General features: G+C 33.9%; 1 protein-coding gene across 2 annotated transcripts in view; it reads left to right on the top strand.

Moving 5' to 3' along the window:
- Positions 1–23,938, top strand: part of TC2N (tandem C2 domains, nuclear) — a 45,594-nt gene extending 21,656 nt beyond the window's left edge. For both annotated transcript variants that reach the window (XM_069559602.1, XM_069559603.1), the window contains exons 4-12: positions 1,417–1,584; positions 2,926–3,017; positions 4,092–4,167; positions 4,935–5,035; positions 5,422–5,538; positions 10,369–10,560; positions 16,328–16,442; positions 18,669–18,868; positions 21,256–23,938. In XM_069559602.1, the coding sequence (XP_069415703.1) occupies positions 1,417–1,584; positions 2,926–3,017; positions 4,092–4,167; positions 4,935–5,035; positions 5,422–5,538; positions 10,369–10,560; positions 16,328–16,442; positions 18,669–18,868; positions 21,256–21,366 (1,172 nt within the window). In that variant the 3' untranslated portion in view covers positions 21,367–23,938. The remainder of the gene's footprint in view (positions 1–1,416; positions 1,585–2,925; positions 3,018–4,091; positions 4,168–4,934; positions 5,036–5,421; positions 5,539–10,368; positions 10,561–16,327; positions 16,443–18,668; positions 18,869–21,255) is intronic.
- Positions 23,939–24,572: the final 634 nt, after the last annotated feature.

The following is a 24,572-nucleotide window of genomic DNA, read 5'->3' as shown; positions in this document are numbered from 1 at the left end:
CACACATCAACATGAATCCGCCACAGGTATACACGTGTTCACCTCCCTAAACCCCCCTCCCTCCTCCCTCCCTGTACCATCCCTCTGGGTCATAGTGCACCAGGCCCAAGCATCCAGCATCATGCATCGAACCTGGATTGGCGGTTCGTTTCATATATGATATTATACATGTTTATTTACTTACTTATAAAGGAAAAATGAAATAAGAATATTCATTTTTAGGGATAGTGTATAAAGGTAAGAGAGTCATCTTTATGCTACTCCTGTTGACAGTGCTGCTCTTGTTATCATAAACAGACTTTTGTAGTAGTGTTTATGTGCTGAATGATTTAACTGTTGGCTTATAAGGTTTACAGGCTTCTTATAAGGCTCTCTGAGATCACACCTCCGTCTTGGCACCCTTCTGCCTATGTATAGGGCTTGGATTGTACACATAGTTATTTGAACCAGAGTACAAGGATAAGATCTCACTTCAAAACCAAATATGTTATTTTTCTTTTCTGAACTCAGCATGAAGCCACCTGTTTTATTGTTCAGCTTAATTCAGAAAATGTTTGTTTATACTGCAGTTTCTATTTTAGATAGGATAAAAATAATTAAAAGATGGTGATTTAAACATTAAAAAATTTTATGTCCATATATTAATTCTAATGTAAGTCTTAACTTTGAAAGGAATTTGATATTGTTTTACTCTTTTAAAATTGTGAAATATAATATACATAGACAAAAGGAACAAAACAAATTATTTGTGATTTATTATAAAGTAAAATAAATATATATAAAATATAAAAATAAAATGGATGTATGGTCACCACTCAACTAAAGAAAGAGAGTATTACCAGCAAAGCAAAAGCTTCCATCTTCTCCCTTTTCAGTCACTCTAATAAAAATTCCGGTTATTACAGTCATACTTTCTTGCTGATTTTACTTTTTACCACCTAAGCACATGTCCCTAAATATTGTGGCTTAGTTGTTTTCTGTTTCTGACCTTTGCTGCTGCTGCTAAGTCGCTTCAGTTGTGTCCGACTCTGTGCAACCCCATAGACAGCAGCCCACCAGGCTCCCACCATCCCTGGGATTCTCTAGGCAAGAACACTGGAATGGGTTGCCATTTCCTTCTCCAATGCATGAAAGTGAAAAGTGAAAGTGAAGTTGCTCAGTCGTGTCCGACTCTTAGCGACCCTGTGGACTGCAGCCCACCAGGCCCCTCTGTCCATGGGATTTTCCAGGCAAGAGTACTGGAGTGGGGTGCCACTGCCTTCTCCATTCTGACCTTTATATAAATGAAATTACATATTGTATATATATTCTTTTGTTATAGGTTAGTCTTTTTCCCCTTTGCCTTAGGTGCACCAGTTGTTAGCTAATAATTCCAAGAAAAGGATGTTGTAAAATTTTAGAAATACTTGCTTTCAGGATCTGCCAGAGCATCATTTGGAGATAGAAAGGCAGAACTTTCCAGTTCAGCCCAGCAGGGACCCAGCTATGATGTATATAACCCATTCTATAAGTACCAGCATGTGTCACCTGATTTGAGTCGGCGCTTTCCTCCTCATTCTGAAGCAACAAGATTATATGGATCGGGTATGAAAAAAAATTTTGTTTTTCCTCTTTGTCTTTTCTCTTTAACAAATATAGAAATCAAATTAAATCTAAGATTCTGGAAGAAATAATTAATCTTATGATGAAAAACAATTTAATGAATGAAATGAAATGAAAACAATTTAAAAATAAAGAGAAAAGCTGGCTTTAGAATTCATATTGTTAAATCACATCATAACTTCTCTATGGTTTATATCTAATGTAAAAATTGAAAGATTAATGAGTTCTGTATATTGGTAGTTCTAAGTTTCATTTTGTCCTATTTTTATAGAAATTTTTAGATTTTGTACATATTTTATATACCATCTATCCATTCATATCTACAATAAGAATTTACTAACTGTATTTATTTTCTGTTCTACTCAGTGAAAATGAGAAATTTAGAAACTAATGATGAGATTAGAAACGTAAACAAAAAAAAATAGAAAATGCCTAAGTGATTACCAAACTTTTTTAGTTTACTATTTGAGACTGTATCAATTATGGACTATCTTGTACATATCCAATCCACAAAATTTTCACTTTTCTTTTTTTAATATATAGCTCTCTCAACCACTAAATTCAGGGTGAGGTACTGAAAATAAAGTAGAAGTACTTATTTAAATATTTATTTCAGCACTGTGCTAGGCTATACAATTATTATTCAGAGTTTCATTCTTCAAGGATCTTATAGTTTAGAAAGGACACTGGAAATACAGACTAGAAATATAACAGTACATGGAATTCAATATTGATATTTTTAATATAATAAGTGCTCATTAAATAGTTGAATTGCTGTTAGTACAGATGACTTACATCCTCTTAGATTATTCTTCTGGATGAAGAATCAGATGATGTAAGCAAAAAGAAGGAATTTTTCCTGGTTGATATTTGATGTGGTTGTGAAAATGTGTTGTTTGATTTGTGTTGGTTCCTGTTTCAAACAAAAGTGAAATAATTGAAAAACAACTTTTTAAACTTCATTGGAAGGCTTTGTCACTTAAGTAGATTTGCATATATTATGCTTGCCTGGTGGCTCAGCGTTAAGGAATCTGTCTGCATGCAGGAGACGTGGGTTCGATTCGATCCCTGGGTTGGGAAGATCCCCTTGGAGAAGGAAGTAGCAATCGGCTCCAGTATTCTTGCCTGGGAAATCCCGTGGACAGGGGAACCTGGCGGGCTACGATCCATGGAGTTGCAGGAGTCAGACATGACCTAGCAACTAAACCATCACATATTTATGCTATTTCTCCTATAGAATTTAGTTCATGGTAATTAAGTAGACTTCCAGTGTTTCTTCTTCTTTACTATAAAAATAAGCAATTTTCTCATGTCCCTTTGTAGTTTGTGACTTAAGGACCAACAGACTTCCCAGTTCCCCTGGGCTAAGCAAGTCTATGTTTGATCTTACAAGTTCATCTCAGCGGTTCATTCAGGTAAATAATTTATGTCAATTTAATTATAAGCAATAATTTATTTTCATGCTAAAATTCAGATATGTTTCATTAGGAACAACATGTTATGTATCTTTTGTAGATATTTCTATTCTAATATCTAAAGAATAAACACTTGGCATTTCCCATGTGTATTATTTCAGGAAGCTTTCAGTTGAATACTAAAAGACAGTAGTTTTTCTCTCTTTTTTTAAAAAATGAATTTTACTTCTCTTATGGTATGCACTGAGGCAGTCTTAAGGCAGTTGGAATTTAAAATGGTATACTTAAAAATGCTTATTGATTTAATTTTCCTTGTTGAATATAACTACCTAGTTAGTAGATATTAGTATTTCTGTTGAGATATAGAACTTTATTAATATTAACACAGTATTCTATTTTTGAAGTAGAATTGAGAATTTTGAAAATACATACTTGTGGGTCTTTTTCCGTGTAAATGTATATGCATATGTTAAAATGGAAATATATTCTTAATCATCCTCAATTGAGTTAATTTTTAGTAGAATTAGTTCTTTATAGCACCAGTTTGTTTTTAATGTGCATCAGAATTGTTAGAAGAACTTGTTAAAACACAGATTGCCAGTCCTCACCATGAGAATTTTTTATTCAATAGCTCTGCACTGGGGCCTGAGTTAGTATTTCTACCAGGTTCCCAGGTGATGCTGATACTGCTGGCCCGGGGCACTATGCATTGATAAACTACTGCTTTATAGGTTTTTTGATAATAGGGCACTTCAAAATATTAATATATTCTGACTTAGTACTTCCAAGTATGAAATATAAACAGTAATCTCTTCCTCTTCATTACAAAACCAAACCAAAACCAGCAAAGCCTTTGCCATGTATTACCTAGTAAGAGATTTAAGATTTTCCTGATTAACACACATAGAGAAAACTTTTTCCCTCTCTTCTGTCTAAAAGTGGAAAATTCTGAGCAGTAACATTGTCAGAATGGTTGGCACTCAGTTTGATACTAGAGTGGGTGCTAAGGCATACATTTCAGAATCCTTAACATCTGATATGTAACATCTGACTAAAAATGAATTTTATCTGTAGAGACATGATTCATTGTCCAGTGTGCCTAGTAGTTCTTCTTCGAGGAAAAATTCTCAGGGGAGTAACAGAAGCCTGGGTAAGGAATAAATCATTCTACTTTATATTCTTAAAGGAATTATTTCTACCCAATAGTAATTTGAATATAGTTATGATAAGGTTTTAAGAAAAGTTTAGATGATTTTATCCATATTGGCAGTGTTATCTGCATATGAATACTCAAATCCGATGTATTTTTTAATGTTCAGGCATAAAGGCATTTTTAAAATTAAATATCTTTTGTTTGTTTTAAAGTATATTAGTGAGGGAATTTCTAGAAGCATACAGTATTAAAACCATATCAGTGTTATTTGGGAAAGGTTTTCTTAGTTTTAACTTAAATTCTTTGGGTTATAATTGGGTTTAGTTTTTAAGCCAGTTATTTTTTTATGATATGTCTTCTACCAGCACTTCAGTAAAGGCATTGAAGTATGATTTTTATCTTAATAAACTGACAACTTAAAAAAATAATTATAGCATTTTTCAGTTGTGCTTTTAAAATTGGATTTATCAAAATTCAATTGGGCTTCCCAGGTAGCACAGTAGTAAAGAATCTGCCTGCCAGTTCAGGAGATAGAGGAGAGGCAGGTTTGATCCCTGGGTCGGGAAGATCTCCTGGAGGAGGAAATGGCAACCCACTGCAGTATTCTTGGCTGGAAAATCTCATGGACAGAAGAGCCTGGAGGGCTACAGTCCAGGGGGTCCCAAAGAGTTGAACAGGACTGGGTGACTGAGCACAGTAAAAAGCTCAGTTGGATTGTAAGGGTTGTATAGTAATTGAAACCTCTTTGTCCATTTACAATTTAGACACAATTACTCTATCAGGAGATGAAAGAGACTGGGGGAGATTAAATGTGAAAGTGTTTTATAATTCTTCAGTAGAGCAGATCTGGATCACAGTTTTACAGGTAAGTTAATATAGCTAATACCAACTTTTGTTACAAAATTGAATAATTAGGGGTGTAAATTATAAGCATCTACTGTTGCTATCTTCAGAAGAATGGGTCAATATCTTCTTTGGAATTTAGGGTTCTATAGTATTTTGCAGAAAATAGTATTTAATAAAGAATCTAAAGAAAATATTTAGATATGATTAAAACATGTTTTCCTCAAGAGGGAAATTGATATGATGTGTAGAACATTAATTGTCAGATTATTTTAGTGGAGATGAAACAAAAGATCTCAGTAGATTAAAGTTTACTTTTATAGTTTTATTTGTCATTAACTTAAGAAATGTATAAATATTTGTATTGTCAGAGTCCTTTGTAAAACTCAAACTATAATTTTTTTTTAGTGCAGAGATTTAAGTTGGCCCTCTAGGTATGGAGATACTCCTACTATTTCTGTAAAAGGAATACTAACATTACCCAAACCAGTGCATTTCAAATCTTCAGTCAAGGAAGGCTCTAATGTAAGTGTTTGTGTTTCAGTATCTTTTTATGTTTTCCTCATGTTTGTCACTTTAACCTATGTAAAGAATTAGAATACGAAAGTGTTTTATTTTGGGGAAACTACAAATTATGTATGCCTTGCTTTTTTAAAGAATTTTGAGCCTCGGAAATACTTGATATTTCATTGTCCAATATAAGATGCATTTAAAAAGAAAATCTTAATCACTAAAATATTTAGGAGTAATATCTGATGAGAATATTTACTTTTCTTGTATGTAAGGAGAGTTAAGTGTCTTATTTTCATCCTCTCTCCCTCTATCCCAGTTGACTTTGATAAATAATTACATGATTGTAGTTAATTTCTTTTAAATATTTTCCATGATCATAACTGGAAGACTTATGATCCTGAATTTGTTTTATAGATGCTAGATTTCAATTTAAATATATCTGTATTTCTGTCTTCTGATATGAATTGAAAGGTTACTGTTTTTCCATATAAATGAAACTTATCTTCTATAAGAACATATCATTTAAAAATAAAGTAATTCAGATGACTAATAAGCATGAAGAAATTTACACTCACTAGTATTCATAAATATACACATTTAAATTACATATTGCTTTCTCTCTCTCTACTTTTTTTGCTTATTAAAATTAGGAAAGTTTTATGAGCACTCTAGCCTATAAAATTATCTTGGCAATTATTTTGACAATATACATTAAAATCTTAAAATAAGCTTATATATAGTAAGTGAAATAAGTCAGAGAAATAAATATCATATGATGTCACTCATATGTGGAATCTAAAATATGTTACAAATGTACTTACTTACAAAGCAGAAACAGACTCACAGACAGAAAACAAATTTATGATTACCAAAGGGAAAGCAGGTTGGGGAGGGATAAATTAGGAGTTTGGGGTTAGCAGGCTCAGTGGTAAAGAATCTGCCTGCCAGTGCAGGAGACACAAGAGAGGCAAGTTTGACCCTTGTGTCTGGAAGATGCCCAGGATGAGGAAATGGCAACCCACTCCAGTATTCCTGCCTGGAAAATTCCATGGACAGAGGAGTCTGGCAGGCTACAGTCCATGAGGTTGCAAAAGAGTTGTACACAACTTAGCAACTAAACAACAACAACAGATACAAACACTATATATAAAATAGATAAACAAGAAGGTCTTGTTGTATAGCATAGGGAACTATATTCAATATCCTATAATGAACCATAATGGAAAAGAATATGAAAAAGAATATATATATATATAACTGAATCACTTTGCTGTACATCAGAAACTAACACAACATTGTAAACAATTTTTTTAAAGGAAAAAAACTTTCAAATATTTACAGGTTTTAACATAGTGTTTCTACTTGGATCACTTCATGGAAATAATCTAAGATGCAAACAAAATATATATAAAGTATTCCTGGCAGTTTGTTCATAGGCTGAAAGCTGGAAACTATCTAAATGTTTGCCATAGGAGAATGATTGAGAAAACCCATGGTATACCATGTATATTAGTTTCTTATGATTGGTGTGTTACAAACTAGGTAGCTTAGAACAACAAATATTTCTCTCTCACAGTTTTGGAGGAAGTCTGAAGTCAAAGTGCCAACAATGTTGATTGCTTCTCTGAAGGAGAATCTGTTCCATCTCTAACATGCCTCTCTCCTAGCTTTTAGTGATGACCAGCAATCCCTGTCATTCCTGGGCTTCACTCTAATCATTGGCTTTCATTTTCACCTAGCTACATGACTTTTATCTCCATGTGTCTCTATGTGTTCACATGGCTGTCTTCTTACAAGGATGCCTGCTATATTGGATTAGAGGTCCACCTATCCAGTGTAACCTTATCTTGACTTCACAAATTGCATTTTCAATGAGCCTATTTCCAAATAAGGCCACATTCTAAGTTACTGAAGGTTAGGACTTCAACATAACTTTTAGCAGGGGGACACAATTCAAACCATAACACCATGTGATAGAATATTAGGCAGCCGTGAAAAAATAATACTTAGGAAGAGTTTTTAAGGACATGGGAAAATGTTCTTAATAAGTGAAAAGGCAGTAACCAAAATTTATGTGTTATATTAGGATCTTACTTTATGAAAATATGCATTGTAGAAAGTCTAGATGGAGATAAATCTTAACTCTAATTTTAATCCTGACACTCACAGATGAATATTTCCCAAATTAAACTTTTTGATTTTCAAATGAAACTAAGCCAACTTGGGAAAAGTTAGGGGGGAATGTTTTCATATTAAAACTTGCGTGGAATATTTTAAAATTTATTATTATCAAGTTGTTTAGGAGTCCTCTATTATGACAATGTAAACTAGCACACTTCATTTATAAGCTCATTGCATATGAATTTAAAAATTAAACATTTTTTGTAGACTTTTGGATCTCAGCCATTCTGACTGGCATGAAATGGTACCTCATTGTGGTTTTGATTTGCATTTCTCTGATAATGAGTGATGTTGCGCATCTTTTCATGTGTTTGTTAGCCATCTGTATGTCTTCTTTGGAGAAATGTCTATTTAGTTCTTTGGCCCATTTTTTGATTGAGTCGTTTATTTTTCTGGAATTGAGCTGCAGGAGTTGCTTGTATATTTTTGAGATTAGTTGTTTGTCAGTTGCTTCATTTGCTATTATTTTCTCCCATTCAGAAGGCTGTCTTTTCACCCTGCTTATAGTTTTCTTTGTTGTGCAGAAGCTTTAAGTTTAATTAGGTCCCATTTGTTTATTTTTGCTTTATTTCCAGTATTCTGGGAGGTGGGTCATAGAGGATCCTGCTATGATTTATGTTGGAGAGTGTTTTGCCTATGTTCTCCTCTAGGAGTTTTATAGTTTCTGGTCTTACGTTTAGATCTTTAATCCATTTTGAATTTATTTTTGTGCATGGTGTTAGAAAGTGTTCTAGTTTCATTCTTTTATAAGCGGTTGACCAGTTTTCCCAGCACCACTTAGATTGTCTTTAATCCATTGTATATTCTTGCCTCCTTTGTCAAAGATAAGGTGTCCATAGGTGCATGGATTTATCTCTGGGCTTTCTATTTTGTTCCACTGATCTATATTTCTGTCTTTGTGCCAGTACCATACTGTCTTGATGACTGTGGCTTTGTAGTAGAGCCTGAAGTCAGGCAGGTTGATTCCTCCAGTTCCATTCTTCTTTCTCAAGATTGCTTTGGTTAATCGAGGTGTTTTGTGGAGATTCCTTAAAAAACTGGAAATAGAACTGCCTTATGACCCAGCAATCCCACTGCTGGACATACACACCGAGGAAACCTCAGAATTGAAAGAGACATGTGTACCCCAATGTTCATCGCAGCGCTGTTTATAATAGCCAGGACATGGAAGCAACCTAGATGTCCATCAGCAGATAAATGGATAAGAAAGCTGTGGTACATATACACAATGGAGTATTACTCAGCCATTAAAAAGAATGCATTTGAATCAGTTCTAATGAGGTGTATGAAACTGGAACTGATTATACAGAGTGAAGTAAGCCAGAAAGAAAAACACCAATACAGTATACTAATGCATGTATATGGGATTTAGAAAGATGGTAATGATAACCCTATATGTGAGACAGCAAAAGAGACACAGATGTATAGAACAGTCTTTTGGACTCTCTGAGAGAGGGAGAGGGTGGGGTGATTTGGGAGAATGGCATTGAAACATGTATAATATCATATATGAAATGAATCACCAGTCCAGGTTCAATGCATGATACTGGATGCTTGGGGCTGGTGCCCTGGGATGACCCAGAGGGATGGTACAGGGAGGGAGGAGGAAGGAGGGGTTCAGGATGGGGAACACGTGTATACCTGTGGCGGATTCATGTTGATGTATGGCAAAACCAATACAATATTATAAAGTAATTTATCTCCAATTAAAATAAATTTATATTAAAAAAAGAATTTCAAAAAAATTAAACATTTTACGTATACTGTGTTACTGATGTGATCTGTGGTTTGAGACTGAAAGAAAAAATAGCTCAGGTAGTTGGGAGACTCTCAGAAACACAATTCTGTACACAGATATAAGTGATTGTAATCAAAGTGAACACTTGGCCACAGTATCTAAAACATCGATGTTAGTTGCCCAGATATCTAAAGGCAATAAAAATTCCCCTTCAAAAAGATGCCCTAAAGATGGAAAGAAGGACGTTTACAAACAAAAAACAGTCTAATGTCAAGAAGATGTTAGTTCACAGTAAGCCAAGGTTTTAAAAAATAAAAAAGAACATCTGAAAATGGTCTGCACATGGAAAACACTTGCTGCCGGGAGTGGAAGATAGAGAAGGTAGAACTTGAAACTCATATTTTGCTTTGTCTTCTCCGTCAAGGAGATCAATTTTCATTTTGGAAAGAGTAAAGATAAATTAACCCCCAAATTAGATAGGAAAAGCATTAGACAGACTAGTGTGAGCAAGTTAGATTTTGCATACAGAGAGAGCTTGCATGAGAGTCTTGAAGTACTCTCGTTAATTGTTGAAGAACTGTGGTAAACAGTAGGAATGATGTTCCAGAGCCAAAGATGGAAAACAACCTCATTTTTCAAAAGGGAAAAAGCTGTATTCTGGTGAAGTTGGTGTTAATACTGACTAAATTCCTAAGTAATTAGAAGGATTTGTGAAACTAAGACAAATAGTATCTAGAATAAATTTTGGAAAAACAAGTCATGGTCATTCTCATTTTCATTAAAAAATTTTTTTTTGTTATTATAAAAATATTAAATTTGCCTTTCCTACATTATAAAATGTTATTTTTACTTATATTGTGTTGGCATATGACCCTTTTAAAAATATGCTATTTACATGTTTTATATTTTTATTTTTATTTTAGAGTATTGAATTTATGGAAACTTTTGTATTTTCTATTAAATTCCAAAGTCTACAAACTGTGAGACTTGTATTTAAGATTCAAACCCAAACTCCCAGGAAGAAAACCATTGGAGAATGCTCACTGTCACTCAGAACTCTTAGCACGCAGGAAATGGATTACTCTCTGGACATATCACCACCTTCAAAATTTTCTGTAAGTGATAGAATATGTAATGTCAAAGTATTTCACATTTTTAGAATTATTTACTGGATGATTTTTTTTTTGGAGTATAATTTGAGCATGAGAATATACTGGAGGATTAGGAAGGCTCTCAAGCAATAACAACATAAATGTAATGTAAAAAAGTAATAATTATGTCATTATTTAACTTTTTTGAAATTAATAAAATGTTAACAGAGCTGCTTTTCTTTTTCCATTGAAAAGTAACAGTCGGCTTACCTTCTCCTAATACCTGTTTTATTAATGTTTTATACTTCAAAATAATGGGCTTTCCCAGTGGCTCAGTGGTAAAGAATCCACGTGCAATGCAGGAGACACAGGTTTGTTTGATCCCTGGGTCAGGAAGATCTACTGGAGGAGGGCATGGCAACCCACCAATATTCTTGTATGGAGAATCCTGTGGACAGAGGAGCCTGGCAGGCTGAGGTCCATGGGGTTGCGTAGTTGGACACGACTGAAGTGACCAAGCACAGCAGGGCACTTCAACATAATAACCCTAAAAGTGAATAATTTTTAAAAATTATTTTTAAAATTTTTTTAAAGTAGCTGATAACATAGGAAAAGCAAGAAAGTATTATAAACTCCAAACTCAATGGAAAATTGCCTTGAAATGGGTTAGGAAAGTTTTAGTCATGAGTAGTTACTGTATCTACCCATAAATTGGGTAGAATGAGGATCTTCCAGCTGTATTTTTTTGTGAAGGGCATGATTGTCTATAGTGCTTATTGAGCTTTGAGGCCCAATAGTTGCTTCTTTCAGTTAACCAGCTGAGCACTCTTTAAGCTGTCTACTGCTAAGTCGCTTCTGTCGTGTCATTCTGTGCGACCCCAGAGACGGCAGACCACCAGGCTCCCCCGTCCCTGGGATTCTCCAGGCAAGAACACTGGAGTGGGTTGCCATTTCCTTCTCCAATGCGTGAAAGTGAAGTCGCTCAGTCGTGTCCGACTCTTAGCGACCCCATGGACTGCAGCCCACTAGGCTCCTCCATCCATGGTATTTTCCAGGCAAGAGTACTGGAGTGGGGTGCCATTGCCTTCTCCATTAAATTGTCTAGAAATTCCTAATGATTTAATTATGTAGCTTCTGTGTTAGGATAACATATATAGAAATCAGTCATAACCCTTTTTAAGGTCAAACTTTCATGTGATTTTAAGTTTACTTAGGAGTTATATTTTACCTGTTTTCAAAAATATTTCAGGTGACTTGAAGTGGTTCTTAAGCTGGGTACACATTAGAATCACATGGGAAGCTGTTAAACATGCCTACACTTAAACCGTTAAATCAGAATTTGGGGAGGAGTGAGCCAGAGGCATTTGTAATTTTCAAGTTACTCAGGTGATTTCCATGTGTAGCTTTGCTTAAGAACCACTGAAGTGAAGTGAAATTAGGGATTAAAAGTAAAGAACGAAAGATTACTATAATCAAGAAGAGTTGAAAAATCTTGTTATTTCTGATCTTTTATTTTCTGTTTTCATACCAAATCTGTTTTCTTTATAGCATTTACTGTAACTTAGGCTTCCCTGGTAGCTCAGTTAAGAATCCACCTGCAATGCAGGACACCCTGGTTTGGTTCCTGGGTTGGGAAGGTCCCCTGGAGAAGGGATAGGCTACCCACTCCAGTATTCTGGCCTGGAGAATTCCGTGGACTGTATAGTCCATGGGGTTGCAAAGAGTCGGACACGACTGAGCAGCTTTCACTTCACTTTCAGAATTATTTAAGTCACTATTTTAAAAAGAAAATAAGATCTGAGCTTCCATCTTTTTTCTTCGTATTTTACCATACCCTTAGTAAGGGCCTGTCATATTCTTGGCATTGAACATTTGTATGTAGGTTGATAGGAAAGAATAAATCATGAATGAAAGCATGCTAAATTAGATTACTATTTTCTGCTAAAGTATAGCAAATTTGTTTTGTAACTGTGACAGGAGTTTGTCACTTAACTAGATTAGTAGACAATAATTTGCAACCATATTTTACAGAAGGCACATATTACTATTTAAATGGATAATCGATAGATTAAACCTTTAAAGGCAGGTAGAGTATATCAGAAGATAACTCAGCAAATGTATTTTCTGGGGAATTGAGACATTATAATCTGAATCTGCCTTGGAGAATCAGAATGAATGATTATAGCACAGTTTCTACTATGACATTTTGCAAATCAGAGATCTTTTATAAACATTTTGTATGCCTTGTGCTAGGGATACAAAGATAGATGGCTTGAAGAAAGGGTTTTTGGGCTATCTTGGATCAGTGAATTTATATTACTGTTCATATTATTGATTAGAAGCAAGAATAATGTTTTGTTTCATGTGTTGAAGAGGAAAATTAATATTCTAATTGTGACATTGAAAGAGACACACTTACCTATCCGTCCTTCACAGTGACATCATGAACAGCAGAACTTCCATATAGAGCTATTAATTTCTTCACCACGGAACTTTTGACCTTAACAAACAGTTGACAGCTCAAATTTCTGTGTTGAATAGTGTGCAAGAGACAAGGTTTCCCTGAAGAAATATTTAATATCTGACATTTGAAGAAACTTCGCATACGACTAACTTGGTCGTAAGTGATTTAATGCTCACAATGAACTTAATGAGCTTGCTGCTCTTGTTACCCCTATTGTGGAGACCAAAACCTTGAAGCATTTGCCTGAGTTTATATAGCCTTTTGTTGGGAAATAAGGATTTGAACAGAGGCATTCTGATTCCAGAGCCAGCTCTCTTAATTTTACCACATTGATGAGAAAAAAATCAATAAACAGTCTGTGGTAGAAATGAGTGTTATTTGAGCCAAACTGAGGACTATAGCCTGGAAGACAGCCTCTTAGATAACTGAGGAATTGCTCAGGAGAAGCATGGTTTTCAGCACTGTTTTAACATCTTATCAGAATATAGAATGTCAAACAAGTCAGGGATACATTCCTTCAGGGTTTGAAAAAAAAAAAAAAAGAGAGCATGTACACAGTAAGTCAGTATAGCCTTGGCTCCTGGGAAGGGAGTTTTTATCATTGAAGAGGACCAGCAGTGGTGTCCCAGGAAAGGAGGCATTTAATCTTTATTTTTAACATGGCTATTCTTTACTTGTGATCAGTGTACCCTTTGCTTTAATAATTAAAGCAGATATACAATGTATACTTGATAGGCCACAAATGGGCTATTTTAATCAGTATAGAAGTCAAGTTAATTCATATATAAACTAGAATGACTTGCCTATATACCTCAATATGTGAAAATATCTTTCATCAACACTGTATTGTCCCCTTAAGAAGATATTCTCAAAAATCACCAGATAAGGGATTTCTCTAATTATGCTGAATTTTTCACTTTCAACAGTCATTCCAGGAAGGACAAAAAAGATTTTCTTTTCTTTTAAAAAATGATACATTATTCAGGAATGGAGATCATTAAAAATGCTTTTAATATATAGTTACTAATTGATTAGAAATTTAAGTTTTTGGTTATTGTGAGGTTTAAAACCACTTTGAATAGTTTTTCATGATCTGAATTAATATCTTGGAGTATAAATTGAATTTGTGAAATAATCTTGGTAAGGAAGAAATGGTAAACCCACTGCTGAATGCTGCTCTGTTTTGTGAGAATGAACTCTACCAGTGTGTAACTCTAAGAGAAGTTTTGCCATCTTTCAGTATTTTCATCTGTTATTATTAAGGGTACAAACCATAATGAAAAAAATGAATGAAAAAATGTTATCCTGCTTTCCTTTGTGTTTTGTAAACAATAAATAACTTTTAAATGGAAGGCAGCATTTGTTCTTTTAATCAGCAAAGGTATTTTATTTATGGCTACTGAATTAGTCCACCTAAAAAGATTAATCCATTCTTGAAGGTGAAGGTGAAGTCGCTCAGTCGTGTCCGACTCTCTGCGACCCCATGGACTGTAGCCTACCAGGCTTCTCCGTCCATGGGATTCTCCAGGCAAGAATACTGGAGTGGTTTACCATTTCCTTCTCCAGGAGATCTTCCCGACCCAGGGATCGAACCCGGGTCTCCCGCATTGGAGGCAGATGCTTTAACCTCATTCTTATTAAAAGCAAAAGCAATTTGCTTTTATTTATTAGAATCCAGCAATTGTTGCCAAATAGACAACTTTTATCATCATTTTAGATTTTTCAAGAAGGAGTGACCTCAACAGTTGACTTTAAACTTTTAAGTGATTCACTTTGTATCTTCTGATTTCTTAAGGCATGAGCAATTTTGGCCATTTTGACCATTACAGAATATCACGTTTAGAAACTATCCAAGATTCAGTCAGTAGCATGTACATAAAAAGGTTCTTTTTTTTCTGATCCAAGTGTTAGTTACTGGGGAATATTGGGTAATTATCAAATATAAACCGCTTGATGAAGTATCAGTCAGCTATTCTGTAATTTTGTTGGAATCAACACTAGCCAAGACTTTTGTGTTTTATCTATGCTGACCCTAGTGACATCTGTTAACATTATGTTCTTTCTTTAATCTTATATTTACTCTTTTCAACATGTGAACAGTTATGTTTTTGGGTTGGCTGACTTTGTTTCTTCTATTTTTTACTCCATGCACCCTGGAATCCATGTAAATAAGTTCACTTGTGTAAGGCAGATTATGCACTTTCTTCTGCTCTTAGTCAGCAATACTGAAGAGCACATTTTAGCTTCTCCCCCTTTCTAAATTTCCTTCATTTTGTTTGCCTCAGATTTTATTTGACCTTTTCCTTATTATTTACTGGCTCATCGCTTTCACTAGCTTCCTTCTTGCCAATTTTCGTCATCAGTTTACTTCCATTTAGCATAGTAATTCAACTTTTAATCAACAGATCTGTTCATTGTAGTAATCCTTTGTCTTCTGATTTTCGTAGCACTACCTCTGATTTCTACAACTGGAAAAACTAATGATGCATTTCATATATAACATTTTTATCATATTTCATATATTCATATATCATATTATATTTCAGTCATTTGAAAAGATTATTCCAATGACTACGTTTAAGTCTTTTGAAAATGTGCTCTTGTGGTGTTTATTTCTCTGATATTTTCTCTACTTAAACTGCTTAGGAATTTAATTTTTTTTTAATTTGCATGTCTTTGGTTTCCCTGATTTTGAAGGTTCAGTATATATGTGAAATTTACATTATCAGAATTTATGAAAGTCAGTAAGTACTTTATACTGACAGACTCCATGACATTTAGCATTCTCTTTTAACACTTCCCTGGTGGCTCAGAGAAAGCATCTGCCTGGAATGCAGGAGACCCGGGTTCGATCCCTGGGTCGGGAAGATCCCCTGGAGAAGGAAATGGCAACCCATTCCAGTACTCTTGCCTGGAGAATCCCATGGTGGGAGGAGCCTGGTAGGCTGCAGTCCATGGGGTCACAAAGAGTCGGACATGACTGAGTGACTTCACTTTCACTTTCACTTTAACACTTAGCTTTGTATGACAGTAAAGAGCATGTGTGTATGCTGAGTCATTTCAGTCGTATCTAACTCTTTGGGACCTTATGGACTATAGCCTGCCAGGCTCCCCTATCCAAGGGATTCTCCAGGCAAGAATACTGGAGTGGGTTGCCTTCCCTTCCTCCAGGGGATCTTCCAACCCAGGGATTGAACTAGATTGACAGGCAAATTCTTTACCACTAGCGCCACCTGGGAATGTCTAGCCTTAGCTCTTTGTTTTTGAATTTTGAAATATCCCCAAACTTTATTCTTAATTACCAAATAACGCTTTTTTAATATGCAGGTTTGCCATGCAGAACTTGAACTAGGGACTTGTTTTCAAGCAGTGAATAGCAGAATTCAGTTACAAATTCTTGAGGCACAGTACCTTCCAAGTTCATCAACACCCCTAACTTTGAGTAAGTATGTCAAAGTGGTTTAAAGTGAAATCTTCAGAAAATATTTATAACAGATAGATTTTTTCTATATTTCTTACAGTGAAGATTATAATCTTAGTTATTTTTATTATTTATCTTATATACTTACCTTTCAACTTAAAATTACTTTATTGAATTTCAAATTTTAGCCATTGTGTTAACCCACTCCTCTCTTGATTCTTATCCAATTGTGACCTTCTTGCATTTGATGCTATTCTTTATTTATCTCATTAGTTAATATAGGTTGAGTGTCCAGAGGACTGTCAGATATGTTTCACCAGCCTAGATGGTATATCCTCTCTCTAGGTCTATGCCCTTTTTTGGATACTCTGCTAACTCAAAACTTAATTTTAAAAAACTAACTCACACCTTGAAAATCTTGAAAAAACACAAACCTTAAAACACTTTCTCACCTTGTACCTTTGAGTATATTCAGAGTTTCTGATATTTTGATTCTCTAGCCCTGGTTCACATGGCTGCTCCTAGAGTGGGAGGTTTGAGGTCATTCCTACCTAAAGGGCTAAGAGTGGGGGTAAAAGTGTTCCTTTTTCCTACGAGAAGAAAAGACAATATCTGGAGGTAGGCAGAAGCAATGATGTCCACTGTAACTACAAAGATTGAAAATTAATACAATTGAGCACAATTCAAGAAACTAGGAAAACAACAGCAAACACAGAGGAAGGTAGAAATAGAAATTAAAGCTAAAGTTGGAGTCAATAAATATGGAGACAACAAAAACCCCACAAAATTAATAAAACCAGAAGATTTTTCTTTTGGAAAGAATATTAGAATAGACAAACCTATAGAAGGCTGGATCAAGCAAAAAATAAAAGAAAACATGAACAAGGAAGAGGATATAATTTTAAATTCATAAGAGATTCAAAAATAAGATAACACTATTTATAATGATACCAGTTCATTTGAATAGCTATATAAAATAAATGATTTTCTAAGAAAAAGAATGTTGGAATTCACTCCAGAAGAGGGAAGAATCTGAATAGAACAATACTGTAACCATGTAAAAGCAGTTAAAGAACTGCCTCTAACAAAAGCAGAGTCCAAGATGATTTTATTGGCAGATTCTACTAAACTTTCAAGGAACATATAATTCCTCTTCTATATGAGCTGTTCCACAGCATGAAAAACAGATGGAAAAAGATGGTTTATGAGGTTAGCATATTCTTGATATCAAAACACAAAGGATAGCATACACAAAAAATAGCTATAGACTACCATTATTTATGTAGGTAAATGGAAAAAATCATAAAAAATAAGTAAAGTCCAACTTGGCATTAAAAGGATAAGTTAAATTACCAGGACCGTATAAGGTTAAGTCTAGGAAACAAGGAAAAAACAGTGCAGTTTATTACATTAACATGTGTCTTCTTTTAATCAAAACGGCTAATGGTAATCGGGATTATCAGTGATTTCCATTTTATAAATATTGGTCAGCCTCAGTTCTCACTTTGTGACTGCCTCCTTTCTGGAAACTCTTCACTTTCTTGTTATCTGGCAGCCCCATCTCTGTACCATCACTTCTCAAATTAGTCAGACTGCACTTTCTGCTTGAGCTGTAAGCACTGTATGTCAGATTGGGGGGCAGGCTCGGGTGAACGCTGTATAAACCCGAATTTTACTTAGTGTGCTTCCCATCTTTTAAGAGGTGATACCCCTCTAGTTTCTTTCTGTTTCTGGTCTGAACAATTGTTTTTAATATTTTCCCCGGTTTATAATCATCATCTATGAGAGGTTAGTTTGTATAAGCTATTTTACCATTACTGGAAGCTCTACATCTCACATTTACTTAAAGAATAGATTTTCTCTAGTGGGCAGGTGTTTAACTTCTGAAGTCTCAAGCAAATAATTTTACTTATATAAATTGGTGAAATAATTCCTGTAGCTTTCCAAGGAGCTGGCACTTCTCTTTTGTATAATCCTTTTCAGTATGTACTCCTTTACTTCTGATTGTTATTTATGCCTTCAATTCCAGTCTTTAATGGCAGTAGAGGAAGATTAGATTCACTTAGGTGACAATAGTTATTTGTAAATTACAATAGTAACTGTAAAGTTTACTAGAGAAGTTTTCTCTTATGGCAGTAACTCATCAGATCTTTAAAAGTACTTATTTTATGACAAATATAATAATATATGAATTATATCTCTTTGTGACATTTAAAATTTTATTTATCAAAATTTCTTATTCTTTAGGTTTTTTTGTGAAAGTGGCAATGTTTAGCTCGGGAGAGTTGATTTATAAAAAGAAGACACGCTTACTGAAGGCCTCCAATGGAAGAGTAAAGTGGGGAGAGACTATGATTTTTCCACTTATACAGAGTGAAAAAGAAATTATTTTTCTCATTAAGCTTTATAGTCGAAGCTCTGTAGGAAGAAGACACTTTGTGGGACAGGTTAGTAGGCAGTTTTATCTCATATTCTTTCCTTGCACTTTTGTAGCATTTAAACAGTTGGTTAACAAAGGGAATACAGGTTAAAACTGAGGCTGAATAGAGTGAAATCAAAAGTTAAATTCAATGGAAAACTCAAAAAAAATTTACTGTAAAAAAAGTTTGCAGGAAAAAAATTTACTGCAAAAATCAAATATTGTCAGACTTTTGGCTTTAATATAAAAATAGTTTTAATTTCTGAGCAACCAGGATTTTTAAAATGAGTTTTTTTCCCTGAGTTTTTCAATACTTTCCTCGTGAAAGAGGATGCTCTTAAGTATTTGAATCAGATTTCTTAAGGCTTGCTTTATTGTGTTATGTTCATTTTAATGTTTGTATGCTATTAGCTCCATTGTCGTAAATCCGAATTCCTAGAAAAGATTGACCACTAGAATTTAAATGTGAGTCAAACAATTGTAATTAAGATAAAAAATAATATACATAATAACATAATATGTTATCTGTTCCCTCTGGCTCCTCTGGGAGCCTCAGGGAGCCACCCGGGTCAGGTAGCCACATGTGGAAACAAGATCTCCCACTCATCTGTTAGCCAATTAGCAATCACTTAACAGTGGTTGCGATATTATTTAGTCAATATTGTTATCTGGATTAACCTATTTTAAAATTCTTAGCAATTTTTATAAGACTGCATAACACTTATTTACTTGCCAATCCTATGGAAGTTGTTTCCTTTTGTAGTTCTTTTTTTCTCTTATTGGGTACATTGTATTAGCTGTATATTATTTTTTATCTTAATTACAATTGTTTGACTCACATTTAAATTCCAAAATCTGTATTTTTAGTTTTAAAAGCTTCTGTTTGACAGCAAGATGTTATTAGCACTTTACATGAATCTTCAAATTATATGTGAATTTTCAAAGATTGATATTAACTGACTTCATATATTCTACCTAAAATGTTTGTAAAAAATATTACATTTTTGTTGTTCTTCATTTATTCTTATTTGGAAGAGTTTGAACTCAAGAATTAGTATAACTAGCATACTTTTCAGAGTCATGGGGCCTGTAAAGTTTTTCTGTATCATTAAGTCTCAACTACCATGTATGAAAGGAATAGGAGATTTACCTGACAAATAATTTTCAGAATAATGTTTTTGGTGATTCCATTTTCTCAGTTGAGATTGTAGTTAAGAATAACTCTGGAAAGGTTCCTGTTATCTGTTCCCTCTGGCTCCTCTGGGAGCCTCTGGGAGCCTCAGGGAGCCACCCTGGTCAGGTAGCCACATGTGGAAACAAGATCTCCCACTCATCTATTAGCCAAAGCACGTTCCTGTTATGTTTTATATACTGGAATTCTTTATATGATTTTATTTGAAGGAAAGTTCTTCAGACCAAGAAATTAAAAGAGAAAAGTTTGAAAAACAAACCTTTTGAAGTGACTTGCTTCAATTTATTTACTTAAAAGAATTAGAAACCGAGTTTCAAATAAGTTAACTCCAAAGTAACATCATTTGTTAGTGCTATAGCTGAGTTGAGAATTCAAGTTTGTTTCCTTGTTCACCTTGCCTCCATGATACATAACATATAATGTGATAACTTATATTTGCATAATGCTTTACAGTTTTCCCAAGTTCACTCACATATGTTATCTAAAGTTATGTAAGTGATAGGTTTATTGAAAGTTATGGATCAAGAATTATTTCATTTAGATTAGATTTATTAGCTTTCAATTAAAATTACAGTTTTCTTTAATATAAAGGTACTTAAAATACACATTCCTTACCGGTCAATTTGCAGCTTCCCAGGTGGCGCTAGTGGTGAAGAAACTGCCTGCCAGTGCAGGAGATGTCAGAGATGCAGGTTCAATCTCTGGGTCAGGAAGATCCCCTGGAGAAGGGCCTGGCAACCCACTCCAGTGTTCTTGCCTGGAGAATACCATGGACAGAAGAGCCTGGTGGGCTACAATCCATAGGGTCGCAAAGAGTTGGATACAACTGAAGCGACTTAGCACATACCAATCAATTTAAATTATAATTAGTTTCAATTAGTATTTACAAAAATGTTTTTAAGTGGTTGGGATCAGTCTTAAGTTGAGCTTCTAGGTTAATTGCCTAAGAAAGGATACTAAAAACTTTTTTGGAGGAAATGATTCTATATCTCACATTGAATTTTTAAATTGAATTGAGTGATATAAAATAGTCTTCAGTGACTAGGTTAAGTGTTTTAAAATTTAAGTTTCAAAGAGACAAACTTTTGGAAAAATGGAAATATGTTTAGTTGAAAATAGGTAACCCAAACTTCCAATTGTTTTTCATTAATGAGAGTAATCAGTTGTATGAACTCAGTTACCATTATTGTGTTAAGTTAAATAACTGTACTATTCCTTTACAGATTTGGATAAGTGAAGACAGTAATAACACTGAAGCAGTGAGCCAGTGGAAAGAGACAGTTGCACATCCAGAAAAGGTTGTTGTTAAGTGGCACAAATTAAATCCATCTTGAAGATGCCGCACATTAATTTGGTGACAAACTTGACATTCTTTTCAAGGACTTATGATTTTAATTTGCTACCAATTTAAAGAGACAAATCAGTACATTTATTTATGGAGGCCTCATTATAGTAATATAATGGATCTAATAGAAAATTAAACTTGGTAAAAAATGGGATAAATTATATCAGATACCCAAAGTAAAGGAAATGTTTTAGACAGTAGGGCAACTAAATAAATTATAAAGTCAGTAGGAATATCAGTCATAGATAGTTAACTGCTGTATAATGGTTATGAGTATTTTAAAGCTTTACATAGATATTAAAAATCCAGTATATCAAGTCTCTGTTAGTACAAGTGGACATATAGAAGACTGCCACTGTTTCAGTGCTAGTCATTATTGATTATATCTTAACTCTACTGTTATAACTCCTTGCTACATATTTTCCCTCAGAAAGCAAAAATGAATTGAACCACTTCAACTCTTCTTATTTGGGGAAAGTTTGTGGCCTATGTTTATTATTATTTACCCATAAGTTGTCACATTGCCACTTTATAAGCTATTTATCTCTAAGAAATCTCAGACATAGAAAACTACATTTTGGCAAGAATAGAATAAATGAAAACACCAGAAGGTTGAAGTTTAATTGGAAATTCAGTGTACACACATTTTTCTGTAAGGTTATCATATATAGCCCATCCTAATTAACAGAATTAATTGATCTTAAATAACAAATTCAGTATTTTATGATAATCACTTGTTTTTAGTTTTTTAAATATAAATTACTTGTTCTATAATCCACAACAGTAGAATATTTTCCTATGATTTAAAACTGACCATACATGATAACATTATGTAGCAAATACATATTTTCTGTTATAGTTTTTCTCCGGTACTCACTACAACTCAGTATGTAGGGATAATTTCAGTTTAGTTGGTCAGACAAACTGTGATCAGAAAAACACAGTCATTTGGAGAAATCAGTAACACCATTCCTGATCTTGGAAAATATGACTTTATTTTTGCTAACCTAAGTGATTAATTAGATTAATTTTGATTAATTAGATTAATTTGATTAATTAATTTAGATTAATTTTGTCTAAGTGATTCGTCTTCCATTTTTTTCTCTCTTACCTTGTCCCACACATGCCAACAGATAAATAGTGATATTTTAAGTCAGAGGTATACTTTGCTGTAACTTAAGCATGCCCTTTTTTTTTTGTCTGATTCTTGTTCTGTGTATCTCATTCAGTTCAGTTCAGTTCAGATCAGTCGCTCAGTCATGTTCAACTCTTTGTGACCCCTTGGACTGCAGCATGCCAGGCCTCCCTGTCCATCACCAACTTCTGGAGTTTACCCAAACTCATGTCCATTGAGTCAGTGATGCCATGCAGCCATCTCATCCTCTGTCGTCCCCTTCTCCTTCTGCCTTCAATCTTTCCCAGCATCAATTAAGATTTCCCCAATAAACACTAATTCCCCTTTTCCTGAGTACCACCTCCTCAAGCTACCAAACATGCATAGTTGACACACCCTTTGCTTCTGCTTCTAGAGTTATGGTATACTGGAGGTGTTGACAGGTACTCTCTGACACTCTGCATTTTGAAATTTTTTTTTTTAGATTTGTGAAAAATGGCATATTGGTGAGTACTCATGGACTTTCAAGAGAAATCACCTTGAGTGGAGGTGTTTTGAGTCTTTGAGACAGATGGCAGTCATTTAAAACAATTTAAAAAAATCGACTTTATTTTTTAGAGCAGTTTTAAATTCACAGCAAAATTGAGAGGAAGGTACAGAGAATTCTCATATACCCTCTACCCCCATATTTACATAGCTTTCCTTGCTATCAACACCTTGCACTGTAGTGGTATATTTGTTAAAATAACTGAACCTTCATTGACATATCATCACCCAAAGTCTATAGTTTATATTAGGGTTCACTCTTTATGTTGTACATTCTATGAGTTTGACAAATACACAAATGACATGTATCCACCACTCTAATTTCACACCGAATAGTGTCACTGCCCTAAAAATTCTCTGCAAATACAACCATTTGAATAGTTAAGAAAGAAGTAAATATATCATTGTCTTTTAGATAAGTAACAGACTTTATTGTTTTTAAAAAATCTAGAATTTTATTTTAGCAATTTTTTTGTGTTCTAGTAATGCTTTCAATTCCTAAATCTATTACAAGTAGTCATGTATTTAATGAAACTTCTAATTATTTTATTTAATTTTCAGTATTTTAAATATGTGTGTAGTGTATAATTTGAAGGAAAGATATAACTTCTTGGTTTCTTGTGTGTCTTAGAATCCTAGGTAAATAAAAAAATTAAAAGAAAATCTTTTTATTTTAAGGACTTCAGTTAGAGAAGTGTTTGACGCAACTAAGATCCCAAATATTTTAATTAGTGTTTACTTAAGCCTTTTTCAAATAAAGTAGTACTGAATAGGAGATGTTCTTACTGTTTCCTTGAAGCTTTACCTGGAAATAGAAAAAGAAACACACTGTTGTACTAATAGCTACTCATGAGAAAAAACATTAGAAACTGGTAATAAAAAAATACTATGCAAAAAATCACTTCTCTTTGTACTTGGCATTTTTTTACCTTTACCCACTTATAAATGAGAGGAAACGAAAATGATGCTGGGCAACCAGAGAAAAGCAGGGAGGGTTCACATTGATAGCTAACAGCTTGTACAGTGCTAATCTCTAACAGTGTATTTATTTATTAAGTTTTCAGATCAATACAAAAATAGCTGTAGTCCGTATCAAAATATAACTTCATTGTTTGGCTTTTGTTTGGTTTTCTATGATTATTTTTTAGCAGAACTAGAGAGCTTACCACTGAAGTATATCAATTCAGAGGGAACCAGTGGGATTTTAAACGTAAGTTATGTAGTCATGATCTGAAAATAACCTAAATTGATCTTTTGTTTGAATACAGTTATGTGAATTTCTCTGATACTAATGTATAAAAACTATATTTCCCAACAAAAATTTCCACTGTTTGTTTAATCAAATAATGGTTTGCTTATGAAGGATTTCAGAAATTTACAATAAATATCAACTTTTTATATTATGGCAGTGATGGATATTTCAAAAATATATATTTACTTTTGGTATTTGGTAGGTTGTATTGAGGGAAGTTCCAGATAAAAGTCTGTATTTACATTAGTTGTGAGAATGTTTACATATGACCCTTGAACAACAC

This window comes from Ovis canadensis, chromosome 18, assembly GCF_042477335.2.
Source record: "Ovis canadensis isolate MfBH-ARS-UI-01 breed Bighorn chromosome 18, ARS-UI_OviCan_v2, whole genome shotgun sequence".
Classification (NCBI taxonomy): domain Eukaryota; kingdom Metazoa; phylum Chordata; class Mammalia; order Artiodactyla; family Bovidae; genus Ovis; species Ovis canadensis.
Note: the sequence above shows the minus strand (reverse complement) of the source record. Positions and strands in the feature narration are given on the sequence as shown.